The sequence below is a fragment of the Trachymyrmex cornetzi genome, unplaced genomic scaffold (assembly GCF_001594075.2).
Source record: "Trachymyrmex cornetzi isolate Tcor2-1 unplaced genomic scaffold, Tcor1.1 scaffold123, whole genome shotgun sequence".
Taxonomy (NCBI): Eukaryota; Metazoa; Arthropoda; class Insecta; order Hymenoptera; family Formicidae; genus Trachymyrmex; species Trachymyrmex cornetzi.
Window position 1 is genome coordinate 479613 of NW_017295795.1, and position 12557 is coordinate 492169.

General features: G+C 36.0%; 3 protein-coding genes across 10 annotated transcripts in view; 2 read left to right on the plus strand and 1 right to left on the minus strand.

Annotated features, from left to right (window-relative positions):
• The first annotated feature begins 220 nt into the window (after positions 1-220).
• On the plus strand, positions 221-5963 carry LOC108769866 (SH3 domain-binding protein 5 homolog). Its single transcript, XM_018521088.1, has 7 exons — positions 221-598; positions 2269-2331; positions 2410-2547; positions 3303-3464; positions 3662-3959; positions 4036-4199; positions 4279-5963. The coding sequence occupies exons 1-7, from the start codon at positions 551-553 to the stop codon at positions 5470-5472; spliced, it is 2067 nt and encodes a 688-aa protein (XP_018376590.1). The 5' UTR covers positions 221-550; the 3' UTR covers positions 5473-5963.
• A 512-nt stretch (positions 5964-6475) lies between these two features.
• Positions 6476-10076, plus strand: LOC108769966 (uncharacterized). Of its 7 annotated transcripts, none has more exons than XM_018521236.1 (6): positions 6476-6701; positions 7033-7233; positions 7683-8034; positions 8679-9240; positions 9488-9713; positions 9798-10076. In XM_018521236.1, the coding sequence occupies exons 2-6, from the start codon at positions 7165-7167 to the stop codon at positions 9984-9986; spliced, it is 1398 nt and encodes a 465-aa protein (XP_018376738.1). In that variant the 5' UTR covers positions 6476-6701; positions 7033-7164; the 3' UTR covers positions 9987-10076. The 7 variants fall into 7 exon arrangements, with proteins under 7 accessions (XP_018376738.1, XP_018376754.1, XP_018376745.1 ...); XM_018521252.1 differs by having other exon boundaries at positions 7067-7233; XM_018521243.1 differs by having other exon boundaries at positions 6476-6668; positions 7022-7233.
• Positions 10077-10369: 293 nt separating this feature from the next.
• LOC108769996 (Dachs ligand with SH3s) overlaps positions 10370-12557 on the minus strand; it is a 3110-nt gene continuing 922 nt past the window's right edge. Inside the window, exons 2-5 of one of the 2 annotated variants that reach the window (XM_018521288.1) lie at positions 12198-12430; positions 11565-11933; positions 10806-11073; positions 10370-10639 (exon numbers count right to left, since the gene is read on the minus strand). In XM_018521288.1, coding sequence (XP_018376790.1) covers positions 10377-10639; positions 10806-11073; positions 11565-11933; positions 12198-12430 — 1133 coding nt within the window. In that variant the 3' untranslated portion in view covers positions 10370-10376. Of the gene's footprint in view, positions 10640-10805; positions 11101-11564; positions 11934-12197; positions 12431-12557 lie in introns of both variants that reach the window. The other variant, XM_018521277.1, reaches the window with a different exon arrangement.

A 12557-nucleotide genomic window follows, 5' to 3' on the forward strand; every position in this document is an offset into this window, starting at 1 on the left:
AAATTGAACCAACCAGAGTTCTCTATTACATAGAAGGGAAAGAAACGGAGAACTTCGATTGGTACATATTCTTATGCATTACGTGTTATGCGTTATACAAGAGTCTGTGCTCCCCGCTTTACTCTTATCGACATTTATAGACAGAGACAGTGGAGATTCAGAGAGAGAAGCTTGCAAACTGCACATACCATGTTATCCCTTCCACCATGGTTCGGATGCGTCAATTCGTTCTCGCTCATTCCCTTTATGTCTTCGTCGGCTTCACTCCTGACTCCAGTCGGTTCCGTCCACGCCTACAGAGCATTATCGGCGTCAAGTCTCGTCGTGGGAGTGCGTTATGCGTTTGTAATTACGTACTGTACGCAGTAGCTTGCGAGAGTGTCGCGGGATGTAAACATCCGTGTCGCAGCGCCTAAGAAGGATCACGTCAAGAAGGGAGAGGAAAGCAGAGAAGGTCTCAGATCACTCAGATGTGGGATTTCGTTGCTGGGCGATCATGAGTTGACACGTCGTCCCCGACGTCGCACCAGCGTTAAATGCCGCCCGCAGGATGGACGTCGCGGAGGACGCCGAGGCCGCGCTGGATCCGCGTATCCAGGTGAGCTCTCTCGGGAGTGGTTTCGCCTCGCGGACGATTCGTTCGGTTCTGTTTGGTTCCGTTTCCACGCGGTCTACGCCCGTGGCTTTTTAGGTTATGTCTCTGTTCGTCGCGGTCGCAGTGCCTAACACTGCCTGGTACATTGTCCCACTTTGCTTTCACTTTTCTTCCTTTGTGCGGATGGATGTGAGATGTGCGAGATTAAGGATAGTTCGCTAATGATCGCTAATGAACGGAGTTGTTTCTTCCGGGAGGAAGGATTCTATATTCTACATTGAGACCTGTTTCTCCTTGGTTTTATTTTTGGTAGTATTGTATCTCACAAAAGAAATAAATGATGTAGACATAAAAGAATAAAAGTATTCTCTGTAGATCTGTTCTTTTTAACTGAACTGCTTGTATGATTTATTTTTCTTTTTCTTTTAATTGAAGAGAAAAAGAGAAAAGATGAATTATATTAGGTGTTAAACTTAATTCCTGCCGTTTTTCGGGAAATACCTTAATCAAAGTATTATTAATAAAGTATTATTAATTAGTAATAAAGTAGAAAATGGAGGAAATTACTTTGATTAAGGTATTCATTCATCTTCCCTTCGAAACAAATCAATTTTGGAGACGAAAAACGGCAGGAATTAAGTTTAACACCTAATATAAGGGTTCAGTTAAAAAGAACATATATCTTATAATGAAATAAATAATTTTTAATTTACACGTGAAATAATATCTTTCTTTTCTTTTTTTCTTGTCTTCTTTTGATGGCATGATATCTGAAAAGAGAAATAAATGACATGAATATAAATGTGAGTAAAAGTATTTTCTTCTTCATAACAAAATAACTAAATTTAGATATATGCACAGTGTGAAGTAATATTCTCTTTTCTTTCTTTTCTATTTTGGTGATAGATCTGAAAAGAGAAATGAATTATATAAGCATAAAAGTATTTTCTTTTTTATAATAAAATAATTAAATTTAACCACATGCACAACTTGAAATAACTTTTTTCTCTTTATCATTTATAAATATTTTTTTATCATTTTGATGCTGTTATATTTGAAAAGAAAAATAAATGATGTCAGCATAAATGAATGAAAGTATTCTTTTCTCTAGTTCTATAATAAAATAACTGAATTTAGATGTGAAGTATACCTCTTTTTTCTTTTCGCATACTGGTATATTATAATTAACATAAAAATAACAGTAATTAAGTAACAATCTTTAACTCTCTGAAACTTACAGCATGCAATGTATAATTTAAATTTTAAATAGATGTGAGACGATTGGGAAAAGATACTCTCGAGACATCTCTTGCTTTGTTTCATTTTTCCTGTGGTATTATATCTGAAAAAGAGAAATTAATAAGGAAAAGTATTTTCTCTTTTCTGTAGTGAAAAAATTTAATTTCTAATTTAGGTAATAATTTAGTCTGAAATAATATCTTCCTTTTCATGGAATATTGGAATATTGCAACTAACAAATAAATAATCACAATAATTAAAAATAGCGATCTTTAACTCTAAAGCTTATGACATAAAACATATAATTTAAATTTTAATTGAAAAAATTCAGAAGAATTTGTACTGACATGATCTTTTTTGATATTTTAATTAATATAAATTATGTATAATATAGTGTATAAATAATATGTTTTTATAGGATTTTTGTCTTCCAGATTGAGCTGGAGAACTTGAACAATGCAGCAGATAATATTAATAAATTGGAGACTGAATTGGATGTAAGAAATAGTATTTTGTTTTATAAGTTGAAAATTAACATTGTATGTAATATTTATTTGATCTTAATTGATTTTTAGGAAGCTCACACTGCTTTTGGACAACTTCTTTCGGATACAACAAGGAGACTGAAAGAAATTACGGATAAACTGGGCACTAGCTGCATCGAGAAGGCAAGATGTTATTACGAAGCACTAGAGTTGGCTCATCAAGCTCAGGTAGAGACCTAGAGTTTTTTTTTATTCCTACACTAGAATTTTCCTTTTCTCTCTTACTAAATTTTAAATATATTTCACTTTAACTACAGAAAGTGTATACTAGTTTAGCTATAAAAAACAGATCTTTAATGAAATTTAATTTTATTGAATCATAAAATAAAAAATAAAGTATAAAATGTATATACTGAGTTTATATAAAATATTAGAAAATTCAGATAATATTTGGCCAATTCAATAAATGTTTTCTCAATGGCTCCAAATGCTTCACAATGCTCTCATAGTCAATTGTTATTGAACATGTAGCATGTTACCGCTCGTTATGCATTCTACTCTGATGCCTGCTTTAATAATAGCATGAATGAGCATATCCTGCTATGTCCAGTTGAATTCCATTCGTGCTGGTTTAACATGAATTGCGTTTGAAATTAAAATAAAGTTTTATATACTCAGTATATACTAAAAGTTATAATGATGATAAATATAAGATAATATTTATCTGTATTATATCATTTGCTTTAGTACAGTTTATTAATCAATTTTCATACATTTATATATATATATATATATATATATATAATGGCAAGAAATTTCTGATCACTTCATTGTCTGAATATAATATCTCATGTTTAAAATAATTTGTCATATTGCAAATTATAAACGCTAGTTGTTTTGCATTAAATACGTTAAATGCGTGACAATTAGCTGAAGTGTCATGTAAGTGAATCAATGAGACATTTCCTCTTGCGATTTTGCAGGTGCAATGTCAACAACAGGCGCAGCTGTTTCAAAGAGCCAGCGAAATTCACGCAGCGGCAAAGGAAACAGTGGCTCTGGCCGAAGCGCGATTCATGTCTCATCAACATGAGTGGAATTTTGACCAGGCATGGCAGGATATGCTCAATCATGCGACTATTAAAGTAAATATAAATGTAAAATGCATAGCATGATGATCGTGTAATTTCCTTTTAAAGTATTGCGAAACAATTAAAAAATATCCTGATATTATATCTTATTTATTCCAGGCCGCCCCTCGTTAATTAATTCAATAATCGATTTCTAATAAAAAAAAGTTTAATGTAACGAATAGAATATAAAATGATACTTTTTATTGTAGGTCATGGATGCGGAGAATCAAAAAGCGGAGTGCGGTCGAGAACATCACAGAAAAGCGATGTTGTTCCATGACGCCGAGAAGAAGCTACTACAATTGGAGGAAAAACACCGACATGCAATAGTAAAAGCGAGACCGTACTTTGAGATGAAGACCCAGTGTGATCAAATGTTGGCTACGCAGAAGGAGAGAGTAGAATTCCTGCAACAAGCTGTTAAGGAAACCAAATGTAATTATGCAACAAGTCTCCGAACATTGGAAGAAATTAGTAATCAGATTCATCAGCAACGAAGAGATTATGGTACGGAGAAATATATTTTAAAGACATGTAAAACAACTTTTTATTTTATTTTATAAACGTTACATTTATATTCTAGATATTGTGGCTAATGGACCGCGAGAACCTGGCGTCGGTGCCGAGCTCATTGGTTCAGATATGCACCAAAAGTATAAGAGCGAGTTCAATGATTCTGATAGTCGTAAAATATCTCCCATTAGATATAATAAAAACGAGAACAACGAAAACCTACATGATATCGAGGTCAGTAATATATGTAATGATAAATCTTGGCTATAAAGCATTTAAATGTTGATTTTTATTATTTATCTATAATTTACAGAAGCCTTGTTTAACAAAGAACGACATGGAACATCTTGATAAGAGATCCGTTGACGGTAGCGAGAGTAAGTTCACACAATGGGAGCTCGAATTACAAACCAGTATGGAAAAGTTAAATCGTTTATCGATCGAGAATTCGTTGCGCATTAAGAAGCGCGACGCACAAAGTTCTTCCGAATTGCAGGATGCAATTAAAGTCAGCACCGTGAACGGGACGTGCTACAATTCCTTATCTGAATTGTCTAACACGCGTACTTCAAATCAATTTACAAGATTAATTGAAAGTCCGGGCACTATCGAAAGGGGCAGAATTAGCGATAGACCGCACTTGTTAAAATCATGCTCGACGATTGATTCAACGACAGCGTTACGCGGTACATCAACGTTGGCAAAGAGCAATACTTCAAAATCGTTGAACAATAGTCCAGTAAATACAGGTACGTCTAATTTCGAGATCATTGGTTCAGCGGGAAGCGCAAATATATCGAAATACGTGCCAAACAAAATCTCTCAATTCAATATTAAGGATAGAAAAACGCAGAGCAGCTGGGACATTAATATCCCTTATAATGCCAATGTTACGAATAAAGAATCTGAAAAAGATAACTGTAGTAATACAAACGATACTTTAGTCAATAAGAGCCACATACAACTTACGAATTTACATGTCGCGCAAGTTTCTAATATCGAGTTCCTGCCTAAGGAATCTAGTTTATCGAGACATCATGTCGTAGCGGCTCCCGTTATCAGCCAGTATTCGAAGAGCTCGCATAGTGATGTCGCATTGTTGCAGTCACAATCTAGCTCTAATTTGCAAAAAAGTGCGCCATGCAGTGCCAATTCCAGTCCGATAAAATTAAAGAATTTATTAATATCGTCCGCCAGATCTTTTGATACTGGAAGTGCGGACCAGCTCGACAAAGGTTCAATTTCCAAGAGGTTTGCGAGCAAAACCACCAGTATTAAAGAGTTACCGTTATTATCGCTCTTCAGACAAACGTCCGCGTTATCAGCGTTTAGAGGCAAGAGTAGTAGCATGATCAATTTGAGCGGTAAACAAAACTTGAAGACGCTGCTGGAAAATTCTCCTCATCTGAGTAATATACAGACGATTAGCGCGGAAAGATTAGCGAACGTGAGACACAAGCTGGTCAGCGATTGTCCGGAGACAAAGACGGGCGATGTTAAAAAATAAGTACAAGAATGCGATAAAATAAGTCGCTTAGGATAAGTGATTTCTGCGTTTAACATGTGTGTAGAGATTTGTTAATGTCGTTCATAAAAAACTCGGAAAATTAAATGTTGCAACGGAAGCAATATAGCTTTAACAACAATCGTTTTCGAGGAGTTGCAAAAGACACTTTTGTAGTTTTTGCTGCAGATTATTCAGCAGCTGGTTATTAAATATATGCTGCAACGTTAATTAATGATATGTATTATATAAATCGTCGCGAATTAGTTAGATATTAATAGTTTATTTGTATCAAAACGTAATCACAGCATTGCGATCAAAGAATGTGATCATATTGAGGTATCAGCACGATTAATTAAATATAAATCTACGCTCACACAGTTCCAATTAGGCATATACCTGTTAAAAACCGACCAGGCGATGTACGCATCGTATCGTTTACTATTTTCTAATCTTTTAATATGTGCTTTTTTAATAAAACACGTGTTTCTTAACAAGCATTTACATGTGTACTTTATTCACGCGACCAGTGATTATTATCATAGTATTTAGTATAAGAAAATTAACTTTATTTTGCGAGATACGCTTTTCTATGAGCGCAATGTAAAAGCTTCGACGGTTATCGGCCTGCTTTTAATTCATAAATACAGAAAATATAGCTGTATCATAGATAACAGATATCTACATATCGGACATTTTTCGCACAAACAGATAGATATCGAGGCAGAGCGCATCGATTGTACAACGAGCTAAAGGTCAATGGCTTTATATCATGTATCGTTTTGCCGATGTAAAAACAAACTTCTATATAAATTAAGTTTAGAACGATTTTAAGACCTGCGGGAGGAAAGCACGATGAATCGGGCGTCGAATTTTCTTGCAACGATATTACACTGATATCGTTGCGACCTGTTTCTTCTTTGTTCCGAGAGACGTCAAGATGGCCTTACATCTGATCTAAATACCGTGGCGTATCGAGCATTTTCTGGCTCTGACGAATGTAAATTCTCTTGAACTAAATTACAGCGAATCGAGAACGTTTGTCAATTGAAGTTCAATCGGTTGTCGAATAATTTATTGTGTCACGAATCACTTCGGAAATTCAAAAGATTCATCTTTCTCTACAATATATTTCTTCTTTAAATTCCGTAAAAATATACTTAATTGCTAAGGAGAGAAAATTAGTTCCTTGGATCTGGGTAAGCTCGTCGATAAGCAGTCGGTCATTTCTTGTATAATCAGTATAATGTTTAATGCAATAATAACACATGCAATGCTTAATGATAAATTGTTTGCGTAATTTTGAGTTAATTAGCAAACTCAAGTAGATAAGTTATCTAAAAATAAAATAGCGAGTAAAGGTATTTTCAATTAGTCTCAATTGATACAACTTTTAGCTAAAGTTACAGAGATACGTAATGTAAAAAATAACAAAGTCGCCAAGAGAAAATGTGATAATGATATGTACATCATTAAACATGAAATTATCAATAATTTTATGAAAGATTAAAAAAAGTACATTCATAAATATGTTTTGCATGACATATGCAAGTTAAGTTTCAGACACCGGAAACTGCAATCTCGTATGTTATGTTAGACGCTCGTGGCGAAAATCGACTGATTACGGACACACACGTCATCGACGAAAGGTTATCAAGACGGCGATAAGAACTGTCGACGAAGCTTCACGAAGAAATGGACAACGAGAGGGTTGATTATAAAGCCGCCAAAGCCGACGGCCGCGTGACAAATAATCATCGCAAGGCATGTGATATCTGTACGCACGAGACTGTGGACAACAAAGACGCAAATTGCACTTGCTTATCACAAAATTTACTCGATAAAAAGAGATTATACATCCTTTATATGTTTTTATATAACTTTCGTAAATGCAATCTAGTATATTTTTTTCTCATCAATTATAACCACGAGCATAGTTCGTTTGACAAGAGTAAATTTTGTAAAAAGACTATGTCTATTTTTTGCGAAATTTAATTGCTATAAATATTGTTTATCGATGTTAACTGTATGATAAATATGCAGTTAATTAGTATATTAACATTTATTTGCGAAAGCCAATATACTACTGAATTTTTTTTTAATTAATGATTTTGTTCGCTCGAATATTCTCGGCAATTTTGCTAAATTAACGCTGGACTTGTCGTTTAAATAAAGATATATCTATTTATTTATCTCTATATCTCGCATTGTAGGGATTAAATTATCTCGTTCGAAAGTATTCGGATAATGAAAACAGAATGCAAAAAAGGAAGGAATTCTCTAACAAGGCTACGGAGGATGAAACAGAAGAAGAAGAAGAACGGGAAATTGATGAAAATCGGAGCGAAGAGGAAGATGGAAAAATTCAGAAAGTAGATACAAACCAAGACGAAGTGAATGAAAATGAGCAGAAAACTGCGCAGATTGAACAGTGCGCGATTTGTCATATTATCATCAACGACGCAAATCTCGGCGGAACCGTCGCCAACTCCGAACAGGATCCACACTGTTCCGAGGGCTATTCGTTATGTCAACGTTGTGTACGAAACTTTTCAATCCGACCAGGTCAATAAAATATTCATCATAACTACTAATATATATATGTAGGGACCTAAACAAAGGAAGTTTGAGATTTTTGAAAAATTTTTTGTACAACATATTATATATATTCAGCATATGTAATAATAGTCTTTTTAACTCGTAACATGATATATTTTTGTGTTTTGCTAAAGAGTCATATAAGGCATTAAGTTTTTTGTTATTTTTAGAAGTTTTAAAATTTTCAAAAAATGTAGCAATACTTGAACTTTGCATAAATATAGCACAACAATTAATTTACATGAGTAAAACAAAACTGTGAAAAATAAAATTATGGAACATAAAATTATTCCAAATCATTACATTATTTAAAAATTAGGAAAATATTTCACAGTCACTAAAACCTATATATTCTAGTAACGAATTAAAGTAACTCTTATATCTAATTAGATAGTTCTTATCTCTAATTAGATAGCCTTGAAATATTTATCTCTTTTGAGGCGAAAGAAATCAATATTCCAAAGTAGGAAAATTTTTAGAAAATCTAAGCATTTATAAATTTCTAAATAATGACTCAAGTGACGATAATTAATCAGTTGGCACGTGCGATTAATTATCGTCACGCTTTCGATAAAAATTAAATATTGTATGAAATGAGACATATCCTTTAGTTGCGGAGCATCCTCAGCCTCGAAGATCACACACGAGTTTCTTCCAAGGTAGAGACAGCGATCGCAACATACATTCGAGAATGTACGATTCGCATCGCAATCAGTGGGCTTGCAACTTCAATAAGGCGGTACCCGGCGAAGAGAATAACGAAACGTTAGATTACGAATCGGATGCAGTCTCATACGTCGCTGATCGCGATCGAGGCAATCTGCGGCGAGAGGAAAGTTGCGGGAAACAGTATCAACAGCAGCCTGGCTATTGCAATCTAATGACAACGATGACAAGGAGAAATGGCGCGGTGGATCGATACTCCTCCGAGATCAAAATCAAAAATCCCTCTTTGGTCGATTGCTCCCGCAGACCTATACGTTGCCCACGTCTAGACTGCTCGGTGAACGTCGCCTTTTCGGCACTCACCCATCACTTTCTTTTCGATCATCCCGAAGTGCCCATCCTCAGTGTCGAACCCGGCGCCGAGAGCACACTTATCGTCAGCTACGGAGCTCTCTCCTGCAACTCCAGTCGATGTCTAGCTCTCTTACTGGTGTCCGGAAAACTCTCGTTAGTATAGTACTGTCGCTTAAACATTGCACAAAGGTGCATTCGATATATATTCCTAATTCCTTATTTCTTATTTCCTAAAACAAGTGATCTCTTTTAATAAAAAAAAACATCGAATAAGAAGTTGATTTGCGATTGATTTAAAATTAAAACAGAGAAATTTCTTAGATGAAACCGTACAATATTCGCAATTAATGTTATAAACGTGTCTAACTTAACTAATCGCAGAAATGTTTGTAACAATAAGAGATTCCTCAGCGAGACTGTTCGGTAGCATTCAAATAAATCCTAAGTATCGGAATCGATTGCCTCTTCCGGTGTTGGCAGCGCGTCTGCACAGCAGCCACAATTACGCGTATCGTGAGGAGATGCACGCTGGCGGAGAAGGCCAGTGCGAGAAGGACATGATCATTGCCTGGGTGGCGGGATTAGACGTCGGCGACACGGCTGACAGACTTCGGTGTAGCATTCAGGTATTCGCCAGATCGATTTGTGTGTATAAGACGAAAACGTATCAGTGCTTAAAGATGAATAATGACGCTTGAATGGTTTAACAGGCGGTCGATAGCATCGAGAACGGGGGATTTCGTTCGCTCACGTATACAGGCCCTGTGACGTCCCTGAGAATCGCCCAATGTCCACGTGACGTCTTCTTGGCTGGTGATTGTATAGTTCTCCACGAAGGATTAATCAGCCATATCACCTCCGGCTGTACTAGTCTCAATGTAAATGTTATTGTACATTAAACATGTGTTCTAACACACGTATGTCTTTGTTTCTGAAATAACTATTTTAAAAATGTAAGCCCATCCAATATAAATTGGGATCATACAGGAAAAGTGGGCAAAGCGAATGGAAGATCTGAAAAAAATTGCATCTTGTATCGCGCAATAATCTCTCGTTTATTTCTTAAAAATATCATTCATCTTTTAGTCTAATCAGCTAAATTCATTTTTCCATTGCATCATCCGGGCTAATAATCTGATGTACATACATATTTAAATAAAACATTAATTATCTCTCTCTTTGCACATACTTTGCACGACACACAATATATAAAAGGACGATACAAAAGACAGTATTGCGGGCTTACTTAAAAAAGTCAAGCGAGTTTTTTCCTTCCCTAACAGTTCGAATTATAAGCTAGTCATGGCAGGGGGCCGCGCGTACGCTTTAGGAATGAAACCGTACTTGCGGGTCTTGGGTGCGTAAGCCCAGAGCCAACCATCCACCGTTTGATTTCCCAGATCCGCGTATATCCAATCGGCCCGTTTCACCGATAGATCGTCCGGCGCCTGTGCCTTGTAATCGTAAAGCACCACTAATTCCGTACCGGTCGTTTCATCCCGGAAATCTCGCACTCCTTTTTGTTGTAACGACTCGCCTCCCGTACCTTTATCTGCAAGACGAACACTGTTAAATCGATAATTATAAAAGATTGATAACAAATGTAGTCCTAGCTATTAGAAGTTGCAGAACTCCTATCATTGACATATATATTCTAGAAAACTTTTCCAGAGATGATTTAACGGTTGAATGATGTAATGGTTCAACAAAGAGCCAACCTGGACTATGAGCGTCTGTGGATGCTGCATTTGTAGAGGCAGTGGTGGCCGTCGTAGTGGCTGTCGCATAAGAATGAAGAACGTGACCAGGATAAACGAAACCGGACGGTACAAAACCCTCATTGCCGTCACAATGTCGGAGCACCCAAAACCAATCCGGATCGTCGCGATTCAACACGGTTACGAACTCGCCTCTCTCGACACTAACATCATTTTCGTCTCGTGCCACGAAGGTGTAAAGAACAATGTATCTTCCGGCTGATGGATCCTGTGGGACGCACGGTAGAATTTCTCGCTGATGAATCAAACGAGATTAAAAAAATACTATACCTAATTCACAAGTGCCAATATTTTACTCAATCAATTAAAAATTTTTAATATCGGAAAGATTTTAATTAAATTTTAATCCTCCGAAGTCGAAACCAAAATCTGTGACACAGTTACTGATGCTGAGTCTGTGAGCTATTTAATTTATACAGGGTTTACAATATAATGTTATATCTTTTATTCCTTGAAATTAATTGGTATTTAATTTATTAATTAAAAAGCACTGATTAATTTTAAGGACTAAAAATGACATAAAAAAGAGTTTACAAATGTAACATAAAGAAAATCGAATTGTTTCACATTTCTGAGAGATTTAGAATTGAGTGGATTCAATATAATAGACCCATCTGGTCTGGATGTCAAGTAAAAACTCAGAAACATATTGAATTGGGAATAGGGTATTTTTATGGCATTCGGCTAATCAATTGATACCTTGAAGAAGGGGTGTACGTCTGGTTGGGACGATATAGTCTGTATAGAATTCTGGGACTGCGTGATGTTGGAGCGATTGACGTTGACATCCGCGGTAATAATGTTATTTCGTGCGTAGCTTTCACAATCCGAGGCCGATCCGGTATCGGTCTGTTGCGCCTCCTGCAGGCGGCCCGCACTAAGAAGATCGCAGTCATTCTCATTGGACCGCGGCAACTTCTTCTTCACGTTGTTCAGGTTGGCCAGCGTCAATTCCGCCAGCTGCGATGTGTATGGTGCGCAATACGAATGTGGCACGAAGCCTTCCATACGCGTGTCCGCTGCTATTACATATACCCAATCGTTTTCTCTGTAAAGCACATTTACTACCTGAAATGTAAAGATTCCTTAATGTTATCTTTTTTTTAATGAACATATAATTTTTTAATGTTTGTTTTGTATAATTTTTATGCAAGCAAAAGAGAAGATAAAAAAGACTTAAATAAAAATAATGACGACTCTTGACAAATTAAAATAAAATTGAGTTAAAAGGAGACATGCAGGTTACATGTATTAGAAATTGCTACATATGGAATATAGATAGCATGCCGCTTGTAATATATAGATCTGAGAACAATGCAATCAGTCGCTAACCTGGCCTCTTTTGACTTGAAGTTCATCGTCCACGCAGGGAGTAAAGTCATGCACAATGACCATCTTACTGTCCGGAGAGAGTCCATTCTCCTTTTCAATACCAACTCTTACAAGGGTTTCAATACTAGCGCTTCCAGTTATCCGACCTGGAGGTAATGGCACTCTGGTACCCAGACCGAGCCCACTGCCACCTGTCCCACAGTCTTTCTCCAAATTAAAGTTGTGTGTTCCGGCTATTTGGAATTGAAAAATTATCATAAATGTGAATGAATTTACACAGAATTTTTAAAAGAATAAAAACTCGATATTTTTAAGAATTTTATACTTTTATACAATACTATATAAATATATACATATATA

Bases quoted from the DNA above. Each gene is read 5' to 3' on its own strand.
- LOC108769966 (XM_018521236.1), top strand. From the start codon at position 7,165: ATGGACAACGAGAGGGTTGATTATAAAGCCGCCAAAGCCGACGGCCGC. The intron at 9,241-9,487 runs GTTAGTATAGTA...TGTAACAATAAG, and splicing joins CTGGTGTCCGGAAAACTCTC to AGATTCCTCAGCGAGACTGT. The intron at 9,714-9,797 runs GTATTCGCCAGA...ATGGTTTAACAG, and splicing joins GACTTCGGTGTAGCATTCAG to GCGGTCGATAGCATCGAGAA.
- LOC108769866 (XM_018521088.1), top strand. From the start codon at position 551: ATGGACGTCGCGGAGGACGCCGAGGCCGCGCTGGATCCGCGTATCCAG. The intron at 3,465-3,661 runs GTAAATATAAAT...TTTTTATTGTAG, and splicing joins TCAATCATGCGACTATTAAA to GTCATGGATGCGGAGAATCA. The intron at 4,200-4,278 runs GTCAGTAATATA...TATAATTTACAG, and splicing joins AAAACCTACATGATATCGAG to AAGCCTTGTTTAACAAAGAA.